The sequence below is a fragment of the Rhinolophus sinicus genome, linkage group LG06 (assembly GCF_036562045.2).
Source record: "Rhinolophus sinicus isolate RSC01 linkage group LG06, ASM3656204v1, whole genome shotgun sequence".
Classification (NCBI taxonomy): domain Eukaryota; kingdom Metazoa; phylum Chordata; class Mammalia; order Chiroptera; family Rhinolophidae; genus Rhinolophus; species Rhinolophus sinicus.
The window spans coordinates 115,906,939-115,927,639 of NC_133756.1; the positions used below are offsets into that span (position 1 = coordinate 115,906,939).

Here is a 20,701-nt window from a genome sequence, read left to right on the forward strand (position 1 = left end):
TACTAACAATGAAATCACAGAAAAAGAAATGAAAAAAAACACCACAAAAACAATTCCTTTTGCAATTGCAACAAAAAGAATAAAATACTGAGGAATAAACTTAACCAAGGATGTGAAAGATCTATATACTGAAAACTGAGACATTTTAAAAAGAAATTGAATAAGACACAAAGAAATGGAAAGACAGTCCATGTTCATGGATTGGAAGAATCAACATAGTTAAAATGGCCATATTACCCAAAGCAATATACAGATTCAATGCAATCCCTATCAAAATCCCAATGGCATTTTTTAAAGAAATAGAACAAAAAATCGTCTGATTTGATTAGAACCACAAAAGACCCCAAGTAGCCAAAGCAATCTTAAGAAAAAAGAACAATGCTGGAGGTATCACACTCCCTGACTGCAGCTTGTACTACAGGGCAACAATAATCAAAACAGTATTATATTGGCACAAAAACAGACACACAGACCAATGGAATAGAATTGAGAACCCAGAAATAAACCCATCTAAAGATAGACAGACAATTTTTTACCAAGAAGCAAAAACCGTACAATGGAAAAAAGACAGCCTCTTCAATAAATGGTGCTGGCAGAATTGGAAAGACACATGCAAAAGAATGAAACTGGACTGCTATCTGTCACCATGTACCAAAATTAATTCAAAATGGATCAAAGAGCTAAACATAAGACCTGAAACAATAAATTGCATAAAAGAAAACATAGGTACTAAACTTATGGACCTTGGGTTCAAAGAGCATTTTATGAATTTGACTCCAAAGGCAAGGGAAGTAAAAGCTAAAATAAATGAATAGGACCATGTCAAACTTAAAAGCTTCTGCACAGCAAAAGAAACCATCGACAAAATAAAGAGGCAGCCAACCTAATGGGAGAAGATTTTTGCTAACAACACCACTGATAGGGGGCTAATATCCAAAATATATGAGGAATGCATACAACTCAATAACAAAAAAACAAACAATCCAATTAAAAAATGGGCAGAGGACCTCAAGAGTCATTTCTCCAAAGAGGACATACAAATGGTCAATAGACATATGAGAAAATGCTCAACATGACTAATCATCAGAGAAATGCAAATAAAAACACAGAGATATCACCTCACCCCAGTTAGAATGGCTATCATCAACAAGACAAATAGTTACAAGTGTTGGAGAGGCTATGGAGAAAAAGGAACCCTCATACACTGTTGGTGGGAACGCAGACTGGTGCAACCACTATGGAAGGCAGTGTGGAGGTTCCTCAAAAAATTAAGAATAGAATTACCATATGACCCAGCAATCCCTCTCCTGGGTATCTACCCAAAAAATCTGAAAATATTTATTCATAAAGACATATGTGCTCCAATGTTCATTGCAGCTTTATTTATGGTGGTCAAGAGATGGAAACAACCAAAGTGTCCTTCGATAGATGAATGGATAAAGAAGTTGTAGTATACGTACACAATGGAATACTATTCTGCCATAAGAAAAGATGAAATAGTGTCATTTGCAACAACGTGAATGGATCTTGAGATTATAATGCTAAGCAAAATAAGTCAGACAGAAAAAGTAGAGAGCCACATGATTTCCCTGATATGTGGTATATAAAACTGAAAACAACAAAAGAACAAGACAAACAAATGAAACAAAAACTAATAGACACAGACAATAGTTTAGCAGTTACCAGAGGATAAGAGAGGAAGGGGTTTGTAGATTAGGGTATTCAGGGTCAAATATATGGTGATGGAAGGAGAACTGACTCTGGGTGGTGAACAATGTGATGTATAGATGATGTATTACAGAATTGTACACCCACCTGAAATCTATGTAACTTTACTAACAATTGTCACCCCAATAAACTTTTAAAAAATATGCACAGTTCAGTAGTTTTTACTATTTTCACCAAGTTTTGCAACCATCACCACTAATTTTATAATTTTCACTTCAAAAAGAAATCCCTTACCCATTAGAAGTCACTTCCCATTCCCCTCTCCTCACCGTCAGCCCCTGGCAAACACCAGTGAAATCAGAAACAGTGAGAGTAGGGCCCAGCAATCTGTGTCATAACAAACTTACTAGGTGATGATGAGCTGTGGACCACTGCTTTAAAGAAAGACCCTCTGTTCCCTGGTTGATGGGGACATCTGGCTTTCAGCCACTCTGGTGGGGAGCCAGGAGAGGGTTAACAGTTCCAGGTGCAAATTCTCCAAGTATCTCCATTTCCCCCATCTCTCACCTCACCAAAGTTCTGTGTGCAGGTCACCTCCTCTGCTGCAGCATACTCACTCTGTATTCCAAATAATGGCTTCCATGCTTTGACACATTGGTCATCACTTAGCCATCTGTTTTCTGTCCTCCAAAGATTTGTTGAGATATCCTGTCCGCTGAAGGCCGCTTTCCTGTTTCTTTTAATTTTTTTATTATTTTAAGATTGTCTCAGGAAGGAATTAATATAAACATTTGTACTTAATTCACTATTTGAACTTCATTTTTACTAGCTTGAGTGATATTAATTTGCTTTCCTTTAATTGCCTTTTAGGTTATGCATTATTTGCATGATGATTTAGTGTCTCAGTCTAATGTAATGTCTGACGTCTCTAATTAACTCTGCAGTATCTGCATACCACCTTGGAAGTATAAAAGTTGGGTTCTCTACCAATTTCTAGTATTGCATTCCTTTGTGAGGGAGATTTCTAACCCCCTTCTTTTTTACTTTAAGTGTATGGAAGAATAGCCCCACTCTTCTTAGCTACCTTGCTGCAGTCTGGCTAATTAAAGTATCTGAAGGATTGAATGCCTTTGAAATAAATAAGTTTGATGTGAGTTTTAAAAAACTCCCAGTCAAGCCTTTGAGTAGTGATACAAGTAGAACTCATTTTGCATGAAATGCAATGCCTGGTGGCATCGTCTAAAAGCAAATACAGGTTATTAGTATAGTGAGACATCAAATTAATCCTTAGTAACTTGACCAATATGGACAGTATTTGGAGCTACAGAAAGCAAAACTGATGTTGTTACTTCTTTCAATTACTGTATAATTCCATTTTGCTTTGGTGGCTTTAATTATTTTTAGAAGACGGGAGGAAAAAAATCTGTTACATGTTTGCAGAATTTTGGTTGAGTTGGGAACAGAGAATTTATGTCATCTTGACTGTTTTTCCCCCCTAGCTTGTTTTCTTCTCCCAAAAATAACTATGGGTACTTATTTATTCAGCAGTAATTTTAGTGTTCACCCAAGTGGTATGTAACTGTGTTGGACACCAGGAGAGTGTTAAAACTATGGAAAGCCCCACTGAATGCCCAATAGCGGGTCACCAGTGCTGTTAGAGTTAAGTAGCTCCTAAAATAATGTTATCCCTTCCCAAAAGTACTGAATTTGTCCAAGTGAGTGGTTCTGTTCATTGAAGGAAATACAGTCAGAGAGACTTAAATTGGAATTCCAGCTTCTTTAGTTACTAGTTTTATAAGCTTAATGTCTGAGCCGCCCCTCCCTAGCTGTAAAGATAAATTATAATGGCCACCTTGCAGAGCTGTTGTGAGAATTAGATACTGCAAAGCCTAGTGTTTATCACAGTTTGACACTGACATGGTAAGTGCTATTGATGATGGTCGTGATGAAGACTGGGACCTGGAGGGCCCAAGGTGCTGATGAAGCACTAGCTAAAGAAAGTCGCCAAAGTGGCGTACCCAGGAGAATACCTTACAGCTACCGTGTCTCCCCGAAAAGAAGACTGGGTCTTATATTAATTCTTGCTTCAAAAGACGCATTAGGGCTTATGTTCAGGGGATGTCATCCTGAAAACTCATGCTAGGGCTTATTTTCCGGTTAGGTCTTATTTTTGGGGAAAAACGAGAGTAACAAAGTCGTTTTACAACAGTAACAATTGCAGAATTGCACAAAGCAGAGGATTGGGACAAATAGTCCGCCAGGGTTCAGTATTCACAAGACAGGTGAGAAGGTTAAACTAAACCAGTCTGGAACAAAGGCAGGGATTGGGACACAGAAATAAGATACCTGTCAGAATTTGAAGACTAAATCAGAAATAAACTATAAGAGCAGATTAGGTCATAATCTGCCCTCAAACAGTAGTCAATTATGTTGACAGTGAAGTTTCACTGTGTTCTGGATTCTTTTGTCCTTTGAAGTAGATCATTGCTGTGCCTCTTTTGTGGTTCCAAGAACCTGACACTTCATCCTTTATACTATAGTTGGGGCAAGATTGTAATTTAAGTAATTAAATAATAGGATAAACCAATGTATGAATAAGCTCTTTTTATTATTATAGCCTCTCTGTCAACTTTATTGAGTATATTTTAGATACAATAAAAATTCACCCATTTAAAATACACAGTTCAATAAATTTTGACAACTTTATAAACCTTTATAGCCTCTACTGTGATAAAAAATATAGACTATTTGCCCACCCCCTCCAACCCCCAATCCCCTCTTCCCTTTGCAGTCAGTCTCCCTCCTTAGGCAGCCATGGATCTGCTTTCCGTCGTCATATATTAGATTTTTCTTTTCTAGAATTCGACATAAATGGTGTCTGTACACTATTCAATTTATATTTGTATATTTATGTAAGTGGTACCATACAGTATTTACTCTTTTGTATCTGACTTCTATTACTCAATATAATGCTTTTGAGATTCATCCAGTTGTTGGTTCCTTTTTATTGCTGAATATTAGTCCATTGCATGAATATACAATTTGCTGATTCATTCATCTTTTGATAGACATTTGGGTTGTTTCCAGTTTGGGACGATTATGAATGAAGCTCTATGGAAATTCATGCACAAGTCTTTGTGTGCACATATGTTTTCATTTCCCTTGGATCAATACCTAGGAATTGCTGGGCTGTATGGTAAATGCATGATTATAAGAAACTGACGAACAGTTTTCTAAAGTATTGTGCTATTTTATATGCCCACCAACAGTGGATGAGAGTTCTATTTGCTCCATGTCTTTGACAAAAATTGGTGTTGTCAAGTATTTTTTAGTCATTTTAATAAGTATACAGTAGCTCATTATGGTTTTAATTGCATTTCTCGGATGACTAACATTGTTGAACTTATTTTTTCTCCTGTGTTTATTGGCCATTCTTATATCTTTTATGAATTATTTTTTTCAGTTCTTTTACCTATCTTTATTAGGTTGTTTGTCTTATTATTATTCAGTTATAAGAGTTCTTTATATGTTCTGGATACTAACCCTTTAGGAGTTATATGTATTATAAATATTTTCTCCCAGTCTGCCTTTTCTTTCCAACTTTTTAGTGGTCTTCTAAAGACCCAAGTTTTTTATTTTGTTAGTGTATAGTTTATCCATTTTTCTTATGTGATTTATGATTCATGTATCCTATTCAAAATGTTGCAAAAATTCACTCCTAATTTTTTTCCTAGGAATTTTATACTCGTAGCTTGTACATTTAGGTCTATTATCTCTCCTACTAATCTACAAGCTCCTTAAAGGTAAAAGCCCTGCCTGATTCATGTCTGTATTTTCCATAGTGGTTAGTAGTCTAATAAATATTTGTTGAATGAAGAAATAAATGAATGACTTCATGGTAATTAATGATGATTGTAACACAAGGGCAGATAGCGAGGTTGTAGGATGCAGTCTCTATTTCTTCTTGGCTGCTATATCTATGGGCTTGAATTCTGTGCTTTTGACTTATTTCATCAATTTATTCTAGTTGGGGAAAAAAGGTGTCCATCAGAATATGCATTCACAAACTGAGAATAATATTATATTGGATCTATTTAGGTACTTTAAGGTACTCTTATTATACAAAAGTAAAATTTTATTTTACATTCCCATGTTGTTGGCATGAATTCCCCTCTGTATGAATTCATAAAATTTAGTGTCTTTAAAAAAAAATCAAAACTTTAAAAATTCACCAGTAAACACCAGTAAACTGTGTATGTGAATTATGGAAACCACTGAAGCTCTGTTGTATATTTTATTTACTAAAATAGATTTGTTTCCTTTTATACAAAATAAAAGGAAATTTTACCTTTGCTCCTCTAGAAGAAATTGCTAATAAAGAAACTCAGCCATGGTTTTTCTTTCTCACCAGTAGAAATAGGTAACAAATAAGTTTAGTCACATATATTGGCTGATATTCACATTATTTTTATTTCTCTTGATGTGAACTCCCACTTTATCTCCCATCATATACTCCTATGTGGGAAAAAAAAAAAGCCCTGTGTTTTGCTGCTTGAAATGGGTGCATAGGACAGATAAATAGACATTTGTCACATAAACTCTAGAGTTTGGGGAATACGCAAAACCTGAGCCAGCCTTATTTCACATTTAAGAGGCAGATTTAGTGTGTGCATTATGATAGACATTGGAAGATAAGGATGAAAACCTAAAGGATTTTGTTCTAGGAACATCATTTAGTGATTTTTACTTAGTTTCTTCAACTGGGCTTTCCTCCTGATTCTACTTCAGGACAGTATAGTGTGAAGTTCAATGAGAAGATTTGAACTCTGAGCAGACAGTACTTTAGGGACTACTATACAAAGAATTATCTCAGACTTACTCAGGCATGCCCCTTATAGCCAAAATAAGTGTCTGATTTGATAATACTAGTATTTCATATATAGATAGCTGTTGAGGGTTTGGTGTGACTTGGGGATTTGAAAATAACTGCTCAAATAATTCAATCCACACTCTCTCTACCTTTGTGTAAGTCATACCATGATCCATATCATTAAGAATGCTTGTTTTTAGTATCTGTACAGCACTCACTCTTTCTTTGTGGCATTTAGAGACATACGAGCATATTTATAAGTGAAGGCAAAAGATGGAAGCACTATCCATTTCATCATGTATATGTTTTGAATGTCCCAGGATCATTTGAGAGGAGTTGGTTCATCCTTATCTTTAGAACATAATGAATACAATGGTTTATAGTTTGCCCAGGGGTGAGCTAAGAGCCTAAAAAAGCCTGATTCTTTGAGTTATGTATGCATATTGATGGGAAGTTAAAGAAAGCTAGAAACATGGTTTACTGAAAAATTCTTAGGTTGTGTGTCAGTGCCTTTCAGGAAGAGAGCTATTTTTATTAGAAGAGGGGAGCTATGCCTGCAAATGTGAACAAGTAGGGCATTAGTTTGGTAAAGCAGCAAATAAATATGAGAGAAGGAAGGAGAGCCACAGAGGCTTGGCATGGCAGAGCAGTAGCTGTAGGGAAAATGGAATATGTATGACTAGGCACTGGAACAAATTCAGAAACTGTACCCATCAACTCTGTCCTCCATTGATCTCTTTCCTCCTGTCCTGTTGTCTGAACACGCATTTTTATTCAGTTGATTGTCCTCTGCTTTCATTGAGCTTTCCCAGTCTGCTTCAGTGCTGTACAACAGAACTTCCTTCAGTAGTGGCAGTGTGCTGTATCCACACTGTCCCGTGTGGTAGCTACCAGCTGCAAGTGGCTGTTAAGCACTTGGAATGTGGCTGGAGTGACTGCGGAACTGAATTTTTATTAATTTTATTCAATTTTAATTAGAGTAAATTTAAATAGCCACAGGTGGCTCAGAACAGGGCAGATTTAGTTGGCCTCTGTCCAGACTAAAGCATTGAAGTCACCATGTCAAATGTTGTTTGGACATTTCTGTTGCTTTTCACATAGTAATAATGCTGGGCAAATGTAGGTACTTGGTTATGTGTTAATATTTGTTGAATTAAATTGAATGAACAGTAAGAGAGAGGGGAAAGGTAGGAAGCTTGAAGAACTGAGTGGTGCCCTGGTAGGTATTTTGGGCTCTGATGCCCTTTAGTTTTAGTATAATTCTGTCATTTTACTTTTTTATTGTGTTCCATTAGTTTGCCCATCCTGACTTGTTTTTGGTGTCTAAATATTGCATAGGCACAAAATTAAACTTTTCAAATATGTGTATACGTAAAGTATAAAGAATAAACCTGGGTCTCCCCAAAGTGTTTCATTTTTTTAATCTCCTGTATATACTTTTCTAGTCACATCCCCTTCCCAACCCATGAGAACTAGCCACTAACCTCAATTTTGTGTTTATCATTCCTTTCTTTATAATTTCATCATATATGTGCATATTTATAAACAATACATTTGTTGACAAGTTTTTGAACTTTATATAAATGGAATCATCTGTATTCTTCTATGACTTACTTTATTCATTTAACATTGTATTTCTAAATTATATCCATGTTGTATAATCTGTTCATTTTCACTACTGTAGGGTATTCCTTTGTGTGACTATGCCACAAATTATCTCTTTTATTACTGATGGATATTTTTTTCCTGATGTTTTGCTAGTGTATATGGTGCAGCTGTGAAATCCCTGTATATATCACTTAGTACACATGTACGCAGAAAGGTTTATTACTGAGTCCAAACAGACATTTTTGGTGTGTGCATGCATGCGTGTGTGTGTGTGTGTGTGTGTGTGTGTGTGTGTGTTTCTTTGTCTTCTTCTCCCTCTTCCCTCTTCCCTGTTTTCCCTTCCCCCCTTCCCCTTCTTCCTCTCCTCTTCCTCCTCTTCTAGAATTCAGGGAGAATCAATGCAGAGAAATAGAGATTTTTTCTTGTCTTATTTCTATAGGCTAAGTGCTCCTTTAAAAGCATCTTGCCTCTGTTTCTAGGCCGTCACGGTCCCTTTGTGATTTCTGTTCATGGATCAAGCTCTGATTTGGAATCTGTCAAGAATATTAGAAATGTTTTATTTCATTCATAGTTTATAGCTCTTATGCAAATGGTACGCTTTTATGAAATATAATAATACCTTTTGTATCAACTATTTGTGCCTCTTACTTTTATTCATAATTGGTGATTAGTTGGTCTAGATCAGTGGCTCAAATCCCCAGGAAAACAGATTTAATTGGTCTGGGGATGGGACTGAGCATCAAGATTGTTTTTTGAAGTACCATAGGTTATGCTGTTGTGCAGCCAAGATGGAGAACCCCTCTAGATCAGTTGTTCTCAAAGTGTTGCCCTTGCACCACCAGCAGCAGCATTACCTAGGAACTTGTAGAAATGTAAACTCTCAAGTCTACCCTAAAACCTACTGATGCAGACACTCTGAGGGTGGAGTCCAGCAAGCTGTGTTTTAACGACCCCCGGTGATTCTAATGCCTGCTGAAGTTTTAGAACCACTGCTCTAGATCATCTAAGCATTTGTAACAAAGCCTCCTTTTTACAAATGTCCAACCTTTAGGATCTTTTACTTATGTCCAACCTTTAGGATCCACAATGTTCCACAATGGCTCGGGACCTAAAAGTAGGTAAAGCAACAGGGGAGGGGAGTGGGTGAGGAGGGCACAGAAGCATACAACAAAAGAAGTCTTTGTTGCAAAATCCCTGAGCCTGAACAGAAGTGGCAGTAGCAAAAAGGGCTATAGAGGATATTGGATATGTTATCATTTTTTGTACCCTGAAATGGAATGAAAATGTATCCTGATGGACTGTCAATACTTATTAATGACTATCCCCTCTCCACAGAGGAGCTATAGATAGATAAAAGCATTGAGACAGAGAAGAGAAGCTGTAAGTGGTAGGGAGTGGCAATCACAGAGATAGGAAGTGAGGGAGGAAAGGGAGTCAGAACAGCCACCAAGAATTGAATGACCGTGCTGTATAGAGGAGCAAAACCTTCCCAGATAACACTGACATTAAGGGCACAAAACTTCTCTTTGGACCACATGGTAGTGTTTTGTGGGGTTGTGGGCCCATTACTCGTCTGTGTTGCACTTCGTTAGCTTTGAAGAGCACACGCACAGCACAACAGAAAGTGGGCCATGGAGTCAGACTGCTTTGGTTAAAGCCAACTTTGCGATGTTACTCTGGGCTCGTCACTTAACCTGTTTACGCCTCAGTTTCTTCAGTTGTGAAATGAACTCACCTGCCTCATAGGGTAGCAAGGATGAAATAAAACATGTATAAAGTGCCTGATGGACGATTATTTCCAATAAACCTAAAAATTTTTTGTTTTGATAAAATCCGCATAACGTGAAATTTACTATTAATGACACTGTGCAATCAACACCACTCTCTAGTTCCAGAACATTTTTATCAGCCCCAAAGGAAAGCCCAGACCCATGAAGTAGTCACTCTCCACTCCTCCTTCTCCCAGCCCGTGGCAGTTATCCTCCTGCTTTCTGTCTCTATAAAATTACGTGTTCTGGATATTTCATAGAAATGAAATCATACAATACATGGCCTTTTGTGTCTGCCTTCTTTCATTTAGCATAATGTTTCCAAACTTCATCCGTATTGTAGATAGAATGTATTACTACTTCATCCCTCTTTATGCTGAATAATATACCATTGTATGGATACCACATTTTGTTTATCTGTTAATCCATTGGCGAACATTTGGTTGTTTCTACTCTTTGATTACTAAGAATAATATGAATATGTTCACTATGCTGTGAACATTTACATACAAAGTTTTGTTTGAACACCTGTTTTCATTTTTGGGGGTGTATACTCAGGAGTGGACTAGCTGGATCATATGATAATTCTATGTTTAAGTTTTTGAGAGATTACCAAACTTTTCCACGGGGGCAGCGCAATTTTACGTTCCCACCAGCAGTGTACAGGGAGTTTCTTCACATCCTCACCAATACACGTTATTGCCCATTTTTTAAAAATTGTAGCCTTCAAGAAACTTTTTAAAAGTGTATTAATTAGGGATCTAAACTTTTTTAAAGGTAGTGGTTCTTAATCAGGGGTTCACCTAATAATTACTTGGGGACCTTCTAAATATACTCATGGCCAGGAGGACCCTCCCTAGATTTTCTGAATGGAAATATCCAAACGTAAAGCCCAGAGTTAATATTCTTAATTAAGAACCATCGCCCAAGTTACTGGTTCTCAAAGTTTGGTCAGGTACCTTTTCAGGGGAGTCCTTTGAGATTAAAACTATTTTGATAATAATACAAAGACAATATTTGCCTTTTTCATTTTCATTCTCTCATGAATGTACAGTAAACTTTTCCAAAGTCTTCATGACATATAGTATAACTGATTGAATGCATAAGCAGATAGGAGGATCCAGCTGTTTTTTGTGAAGCCAGATATGAAAGAAATGTACAAAAATGTGAAACAGTGCCACTCCTCTTGTGAATTTTTTATTTTTAAAATGTTCTTTATGACATATGAGTTTATCATTGTTTTTAAATGAATTAATAAACAATATTTTAATTTCTTGATTTTAATGGTAAATATTGGTCAATATAACCTACATAAACAAAATCTTTGAGATTTGCAATAATTGAAAGTATAAAGAGATCTTGAGACCATCCAAATGAGCACTATAGACCTTTGGAAAGGAAGGAAACAAAATGAGCTATCCCCCATTTGTTTAACACTTACCTTACAGTTAATATTAAGTTCAACTTTTTACATATATTGTTCCATTTCATCTTTATAATAACCCCAGTACCTATGTATACTTAACCTCATTTTCACAAGGAAATTTAGTCTCAAAGAAGGCAACTTGGCCATTTCATAAGTGGAGGAGCCCAGATCTCAATGTAGTCTAGACTACATGCTCTTAATCACTATCATAACCTTAAAAAAGTGAGGCTCACCTGTACAGGACTTGAGCCCAGGAGATGGTTGATAGTTCAGTGCCTTAATGACGCATCTACCTCTGTAGTATCAGTCCTCAGAAAAGGTGACCTTTGAAATCCTGGTAGACTTAGATAACATGTAAGTACCATGTGGCGCACTTACCTAAAATACTCACCTGTTGTTCTCTTTAGTGGTCCCAGCACAAGGACTGCTAAATATGAGAAATGTAAGAAGGATAATCTAGGCATGAATAGTTACAGCCGACACATGTATACCTTTTTTGGAAAGGTGATTTTCATGTCTTACTTGAAACATGAGGATAAATAGTCAGTTAGAAAAAACAATCAGCAAATTGTGACCCTTTAGAAAAATGTTATTTTCTTAGACCTCAGATCAAGTCACGTCAGCCCTCTGAAGAGCTCATCATTGCAGGTATGATGAAGTGGCAATAATTGTTTTAACTATGGAGAAGCCAAGGGATCGGGTGCTGCTCTGTTTGCATAGAATAAGACTTAGGGTAATGTTTTTCACGTGGCAATATTTTCGTTTCCCAAAAAATAAATCTATGCTAATTAGAGAAGTTCACCTGATGTAGTCCTTTTCAAAGATTTACTTGTTACTTACACATTAAAAACTAATGTGTGGGCGGTCACTTTTCAAAAAACTGATTCTGTTATCTTCTAGTGCCTTCTGTGAAAAAGTATTTCAGAGACTAGCAGAATTTTTTGCTTAGTAATTGACATTCGGTTTACCGTCTTCCTCTTCTTAACTCCTCTGCCCTCACCCCCATCCCATTGCTGTTTCAAAAATTCAGTTTGGGGATCAGCATATTTTATAGAAAATGAGTTATTTGCTTATTTGACAAATATTAATTGTCTATCATGTGTTGGGCACTGGGTTAAGACAGAGGACACTATAATGAACCAAAAACTAGATAAGGTCGCTCATTAAATTTACACTCTAATGAAGGATGTAGGTATTAAACAAATAATCACATCCATATGTGTTAATTTTTTTATTGTGAAAGATGCTGTGAACGGTAGTACATGGTTTTATTAAAGAGCCTAGTGGGAGGATTGATCTAGGAAGGCTGGAAGAAGACTGAAGCCAAGCTGAGGGGTAAGGAGAGGCATGCGTTCTGCTTGGGACAAGTGAAAAGATCGACTTAGTAGATGGGCATATGCTTCTGGAGCTTAGAGAAGAAGTCTGGGCAGGAGATAAATATTTGTGAATTATGTGCCAATGGGAGTTAATTGAAATTACTGGCTGAGGTGAGATGATTTAGGCAGAGTGTATTCAGTGAGAAAAGAAGAGGGTCTGGGACTAAGTTTTGAGAAATGCTAGTGGTTAATGAACAGCTAGAGTAGAATAGAAGAAGGTAGAGATGGAGGTCAAATAAATAGGAGGAAAACTAGTCGATACCAGTGTTAAATATTTCAAGAGGAGGAAGTATTTTAAGAAGTATCAAATGAAATCCAGACTGTCCTTCTCATAGCTTGTAAGGAAGGCCCTGTGTTCTCATCCCTTCCCGCCTCTTTGACCTCATCTCTTACCATCTTGAGGCTCGCCTACTTCTTTAAACATGTCAGGCTCTTTCCTACCTCAGGACCTATGTGTTTGGTGCTCCCTTTGCTGGGCTGCTCATCCCCCAGTTCAGATGTCATCTGGGAGAAGAGTAGCCAACCCTCCACTCCCTGTAGCAGGATTGTTGTCAGACTCTCGCATGACCTTTGAATTTCATCATACAACTAAGATTACATTTTGCTTAGGCCTGAAATTCAGTTCCAAATCAAATATTTAGGACATGTTCAAGAAAATTAATTTTGTAGAAATCTTTAGCGGTAATGGTAAAGAAGAATTTTTAGAGTTTAGAGTCATACTCCCTAAGGATTCTTGACATGAATTGATGAAATGGTGAGGGTCACATCTCTTTTATCCCCTTCCACCAAGGGTATTGCATGATCGAGGAATAGAGGAAAGCTGAAAAGGAGGTAGGTGTCTGGTCCACTCTGTTAGGCATGTAGAAACAATGAGTGACAAGTAAGTCACAGTATTGATAATCCAATGGGTACAAAGCTGTAGTCGATTATATTTTTATTTTGTGAATGATAGGAATACCACTCGACAAAGACTGTTTTAAAAACTAAAGCTGTGAGTTCACTTCAGTTCAGTGAACACTTAACTGAACTGACAGTAGAGAAGTGATCGGAGGTTGGGAGTGGGGGGCCTTAGGGAAAGTCGCTGAATAAGTTCTTCTCCAGCTAAAAAAAAACAATTTCTCTATTCTTTCAAAATATAAAGCTCAGCTCTTGAATTTCAGACCAGAAAGAATAAATGGCCAGGCAATCAGTGATCATTTTATAGTATTCCACTTGCCCACTGAGGTCTTCATAAACTCCACACAAGGAGGAAAATGACCTTTGAAGAACCTTTTTTTGGTAACTTTCTGTTTTTAAAAAGCCTTCTTTTTTTTTTTTTTTTTTTTGTAGCTAACTTGGTTGATGTGTATTGAATGTACTTTTGTTATCTTAAACATCAACTCCAAGCTCATGGATTTTCCTTATATAGCTTTTCTCTCTCCATAATTTGGCACAGGAATGCTTTTTAGTGCTGAATGTTTTCTTTTTCTGCTGGTCTCTTCTCACAGCAGTACTGGCCTTTCACCTGGTTTTGTATCTTATTTTAGAAATGGCCTTGTTCTCAGATCTTATTTTAAATGTTGGTTGGTTCAAGCCTTGCTGCAAATGGCTTTCATATCTGTGAAAGACAGAGAAAAATAAAAAAATCAACAAAAATTAAAATAAGAGTGATTTTACACGGACCTAGGAAGAAAATCCTTACAAAGATACTAGAAATTAATGTGAATCTGCCCTCATCTTTTACTCATGGAAGAATTTGAAGACCAAAAAGGCTCTGTGACTTACTAAAGGTTACAAAACATTGATGAAAATTTATCATTCTCATAATTTACATGAAGAGAATTTATAGAGAGCTGCAACTTTAGCATATAAAACAAATAAGCTATTTGTAAGGAAGAGAAATATGCCAAACTACTCACCCTGGTTATCTCTGAGGGGTGTGCGGTGGGGTGGGTGTATTACAAATTTTTCTTTCTAATTTTCTGGGTTTGTCAATGTTCAGTTCTGAGCGTCATTATTTTAATATAATTAAGGCTGTGACCATTAGAGTGAGATCTGGATTTGAAGCTGGCCTTCCCACTTACCAGGTAGAGATTCAATGAATTTTGGGAAAGCTTCTTAACCTCTCTGAACTTAACAATAGTTTACTGAGTTAACTCTAAGGTTCCTACATCTGATGTCTGGCCTGCGAGGAGCCCTTACATGGCAGCTGCTGTCACTGTTGCTACTGCTATCACTGCTTTTATAACAGAACACAGGGCCCTAACATAGGTCATCGTTATTGAATGATTTAAACATTCATCTCCTGGAAGACTAGATGCTGAGTGAGGCAATTTTTCAACATAGCTTCCACCTCATTTTATCTTTGTTAATTCAGAGGCAGGAAGCCCATGGCCATCAGTGTTTGCATACCCTAGTAGAGTAATACTTAACTCTTGGGTACCTCAGTCAGAGCCTGGTCCTTACCATAATTAAAATAAAAATCCCTGATCCTCTTCTGTATTTTCTACTAGAAAGCTTAGCCTGCATTGCTAGGGAAAATCATTAACCCTTGTTAAATAAAACATCGCTGTTGTCTTGGAGTGGCCAACATAGAATCATTATGTGAGAAGCAGATGCCCTTGTGACTTGAATTTGTAGTTCTTTCAGACACCACTGTTTTCTCTGTACCTGGTACCGTAATAAGAATGACATATCTCTTTTGAGCAGCAATACCATTGGCTTTCCCTGTATTTCAGGAAGATAACTGCTCATTTCTTGTAAATCTCCCTCAGAGCCCCCAAAGTAAATTTCAGCTAGGCCATCTCATTTCTATTTACGCCCTGGAAAATCCCAATAAAATATCCTTTATTGTTAGTGAACATCTGTATATACAATTTCTTGTGATGCAGTACCAGAAAGAAAAGTCATTTTATGTATTTCGATATACTATTGCCAACCTCCGTAGAATTTGCATAGTCACAGATTGGAAATTCAAGGCCTTGTCATTTTTGAATTTATTGTTTGGGACAGGCCTAGATGGTTTGACCCATTTTAGATACTGAGTAACTGCCACAGGAAACAGTGTGCGAGTATTTTTATGTGCATTATTTTTACTGTTACTGTTTGTGAGGATGTTGTGCTTTTTCAGTTTACGACTGAGGAAGCCTGTCATCGTCATTAGCACTCATTCATTCCACAGGAGCACCTGCTTTATCTTAGGCGCTGGAGATGTAAATATGAATAAAACATGATTCCTGCTCTGGAAAATTTCATCGTCTATTGTAGAAGAAAGATACTGAGATACATCATTACATTTCAAAGTGATACATTCTGTATAAGAAATATATGAACAAAGGATTATAGTCACATAAAGGAGGGAACAAGAAATTGGGAGATGTATGCTAAGCTTACAAAGAGAAAGTGACATTTCAGCCAAGTCTTGAAGGATAGATGGGAATTCGCCATTTAGAGAGAGAGGAGCAAGGGATGGGCATTACAGAGTAGGGAACGGCCTATGCAAAGGCCCAACAGCAGGCGGGCATGTGTGAGGAGAATGTCTTCGGTGCAGCTGGAGGAGACGCTTTGTGAAGGAAACTCCAGTCAAAGTTTGGCGTTTGAATTTTATCCTTTGAACAATGGGGAATCATTAAAGATTTTAAAATTACCGACTGATATAATCAGATTTGAGTTTGAAAATATGTAGTATTTTGGGTCTGGTGGTGGACACCAGTTGAAAAGCTGTTGTAGTTTTCCAAGCTAGACACAGGAGTTAGGCTTAGTACCTGTGGAGATAAGAAAAGTCTCTAGCTTTGAGAGAACTTTCCTAGGTGTAAACAGTATAGTTTTGTGCTCAATATGATACAGGAAATGTGGTCAGTGGGGGAGAGGGGAGGGAATCTGGTTTGGGTGACTAGGTGGATTAACTGAGGAGAACAGAGCTGGGGAAAATGTAGAGGAAAAGCAAGATTGTTATTTTTGGTTTTTGTTTTGGGGAATGGGGCAAGAATTTTCATTTTCTACAAGGTAGGTTCTTGGTTTTCAGGAACGTTCTAGTAAGCAAGTCTGCATCTGAATCTTGGGAGTGAGGTTACCATAGTAATATTTGAGTTCTTACTGTTTATTTTTCCATGAGAAACTAAGGTTCTCAGAGGTTAACTGATTGTGGTCTCAGGAAAGTGGCTGTAGAACGAAAACATTTATTCCTAAGCTACTTACCAAGTAGGCCTTAACTGAAACAGCCTTTGGAAAGAAAAAACAAATCTTTTGATTTCCACTATAATCATTTTACTGTTTCATTTCCCAGAATATCTTTACTTAAAAAGAATCTTTTTTAAAAAGGCAACTGGTATGTATATCCACAATCCGTCTATTTTCTGCACATGTGTTCTGATATTAATGTTGTCTGACTGATGACAGACAGATGAAGAGTGTTAAGGACGATGGCTAAGGAATGCCTAACCTCCTCTTTTGTTCTAGTACAACCTTAAAATTCAAAGATTAGATAGTCCTCAAGAAATAGGTTTGCTCTAACTTCAGTTGTTGCCCTGTTTCCATATGAGAGAAGATGTAGTGTCCACTTCTGCAGGAATTTAAAAGTAAATTGTTTTCCCATTTGGATTGCTGAGCTATAGTCTTTTCTGAAAACAGGGAATAAAGTTGACAATTTTTCAAAATCCATCCTAACTCCCAAATTTCAGGGGTCTTTCAGCATTAATTTGAACACTTGGGTGGTTGTGAGGGACTTGGGTAGGCTTTGAACAAGACAAATCACCATACATGTCTGATATTCTTTTCTCACATATTTAAAAAATACTTAGCACACCTTATCCACATGAAATTCTGGTTTTAACTGTTACTATCTCAGTTCTCTGTGTGGCTTTTTGGGCTGTGGCAATTTTTTCCTTTACTTTGTTCTGGATTGCTGTGAAATGTAGTTGCCTGCTGTTTGCGGCAGCTGCAGCAGAGTTCACCCAGAAGTGGTTATAATTCTATATTTAGTAAGCCATAGGGTTTGTAAAGCATTTGCACATTCCTTCAAGATGAAACAGTTTCTATAAATGTAACATTTTTAATGAAACTAGTATTATCACCCATTAGAGAAATACAGCAGCTAATATGTGTGGATTTGTGGACAAGACAGAGGCACAAAACTTTTTTTTTTCTTTAAGAGCTCACTGAATATTTTAAAACTTAATATTAATCATGTGAATCCTATATTTATACTCTTAATTTCCAATTGCAGAGCTTTTACTCGAGTGTTTACCTTTGGTCCAACATTTCGAGCAGAGAATTCTCAGAGCCGGAGACACCTGGCAGAGTTTTATATGGTAGAAGCAGAGATGTCCTTTATTGAAAGCCTTCAAGATCTCATGCAGGTAGGTATGCAAGTTTTAAAATAATTTCTAAACGTCAGGCATCTGTAACATTAAAATGCTTCTGTATATGTTTTTACCTGAGACATCTGTACATTATAGGTGTTCACAGAATGAAGGACATAGAGAATTACTTAATTTAATAAACATCTACTGAATGCCTTTAGTATCATAGTTTACTTAGAGGCAGACAGATTTCAGTTCATATCCCAGGTCTGCCATTAACTTTGTCGTGGAGCTACCTTGGTGATCTTTGGCTTCCTCACCTGTAAAATGAGGACAATAGCACCTATTTTATAAGGTTGTTGTGAGGAGTAAATGAAAAAATATATGTAATGTAAAGCACCTAGGATGGGGTCTACACATAGGAGGCTCAGTAAATAGCAGCTCCTGTGATTTGCTAGGTAAATAAATAAAATGTCTCCATGGTTAGAGAAACAGCTACATAGTTGTATTAGAAAGCATGCACAGGAGCTGTCAGAGCTTTGTTTGGGGGTCAAGGGATATGGCTGGAGAGGCAGTCCAGAGTCAGATCATGAAAGAAAGACTTTGTATTTAAATGCTGCCATACTAAGGAGTTTGAATGTAATTCAAAGGGTAAAGGAGAAAGCATTATCAGTGGGAAAGGCCATGGTCAGAGTTATATTTTAGAAAAGTCTCTCTAGCAGCAATATGAAGAATGATTTAGAGGGAGATAAAAAAATAGGGCTGGGACCCCTTGTAGGAGGCTGTGGACGTATTCCAGATGGAGCACAAAGGCTCCAGAGTTATATGCAATGGGATTTGATTCTTAGCTCTAACATTTACTTGCTGTGTGACCTTAGACAATGGACTTAATTTTTCTGAGCCTCAGTTTCCCCATCTGTAAAATGAGAATAAGTCCTGCATCATAGAGTAGACAGGTAATATACATGTACATAAGGTACTTAGCACATAATTCATGGCACTTAGTAAGTAACCTGAAATCATTAACTATTATTATTATGAATTATGGATGTTATGGATAGAGATCCAGTGACATTTTGGTTAATATCTTAGTTTGGATTTGTAATTACAAAATGGTTATTTTAGCAATTTTCATCAATTCTCACTTCTATTCATTTATATGTCTTTCTATTCTTATTTCCCCAGTAAATGTCCCAATTCCACTTAAAACATAAATACCACGTATACCACCAAAAAGAATGGGCTATTTTATTATCCTGTCTTAGGTTGGATTTAGAGTTTGTTTAGAAACAACAACTCTAAAGCAGAGATTTGCATGCATGGGCTAATTGGGGAATGTTTGAGAACAACACATGTAAGGAAAGGAAGGAAGCAGCAGTGGGCAGAGGGAAACGTCGAACTGTGATGCATTTACTAATGGAGGCCTTCTCCAATCCCATGAGAAACTTTGGAGCTAGAGCGGTCCATAGTTGTCCCATGTGAAGGTGAAGGAGTGGGCTTCTGTGCCTCACCGCCCCCATCAGCCAGTCATTACATGTGGGCCAGCCTTGGGAAAAGGCGTAACCTTGAGTCAGACAGCACTGTTGGTCTGGACGGTTCAAGAGAGACTCGGCTGTGGACCATCAGTGGTTACATTCCCAGCGGGTAAAACTCTTGGTCCTGACGGGGTGTTCTGGCCACACACCACAGCTCCACTTCCATCCCCTTTAACATCTCCCACTGATTGTTCCAGATCAGTGTCCCCTAGGGGACATTTTTGGTTGTCCCTAATAAGGAGTGAGTGGTTGCTAATGGCATCCAGTGGGTAAAGGCTAGGGGTGCTTTTCAACATCCGATAATGCACAGCACCTTCCCCCCAACCAAGAATTATCTGCCAAAAATGTCAATAGTAACACTGTGGAATAACCCTTTTCTAGATTGTAGGGATTCAGGATCTGAGCCTTACAAGGAGTCAGTAAAATTCCTTAAGGAGCTTTCACTTTGAGTCTACCACCCGATTCTGTATTATTCTTTCAGGCCAAGAGAGTGTTGTAAGGAACAGCACCACACTTTTTACCCCCATTTATGCCTTGACCCTGTCTCACCTGACCCAACATAGATACCAGAGAGAAGTTACAAAGACAATACATAAATTGTTAGAATTTACTAAATATTATCATCTTTGCTCTATAATTATATATTCTATAATTAAATAATTCTTATGTAGTTGGTACTCTACTGAGTGGTACTCAGGGCATACACTGTTGACTGATTTAATTAATTGAAATACAAGCTTTTCTCCTAAAGATAAAAAGAAAAAGCCTGCTCCCCCAAAGGTAATCTCCTGCTTCTCTTAAATTTTCTCCTTTTATAAATTACATTCTATGGAAAGTATTATCTTGATGAAGAGATGTCTGTTAAATATTAAATCAAAATATTATAACAAGGAGTCCAGCTCTTGAATCCGTGGGGGGAGGTAAGATGTACTTGGGAGTGGGTCGGCAAGGCCATCGGACCAGGAGAGCTGGGACTCCTGCGCACCCCCAGGGGGCTGCGATCATGTTTACTAATAAGAACAACAAAGAAGCACACGCAATAATATTATAACAAAGTATTTTTCCCCTCATGAGGTATAGTAATTAAATATTACTATTTTAGTGCCATTGAGTAATATATTTTTTAAAATATCTGAGGGTTATACTAACCTTTCAGTTAAGTCTCTTTTT

The 20,701-nt window shown here is 37.3% G+C and overlaps 1 protein-coding gene across 2 annotated transcripts in view; it reads left to right on the forward strand.

Annotated features, from left to right (window-relative positions):
* The window catches only part of NARS2 (asparaginyl-tRNA synthetase 2, mitochondrial), a 130,701-nt gene that overhangs the window by 80,551 nt on the left and 29,449 nt on the right, over positions 1 to 20,701 (forward strand). For both annotated transcript variants that reach the window (XM_019726379.2, XM_074335705.1), the window contains exon 7: positions 17,921 to 18,053. In XM_019726379.2, coding sequence (XP_019581938.2) covers positions 17,921 to 18,053 — 133 coding nt within the window. The remainder of the gene's footprint in view (positions 1 to 17,920; positions 18,054 to 20,701) is intronic.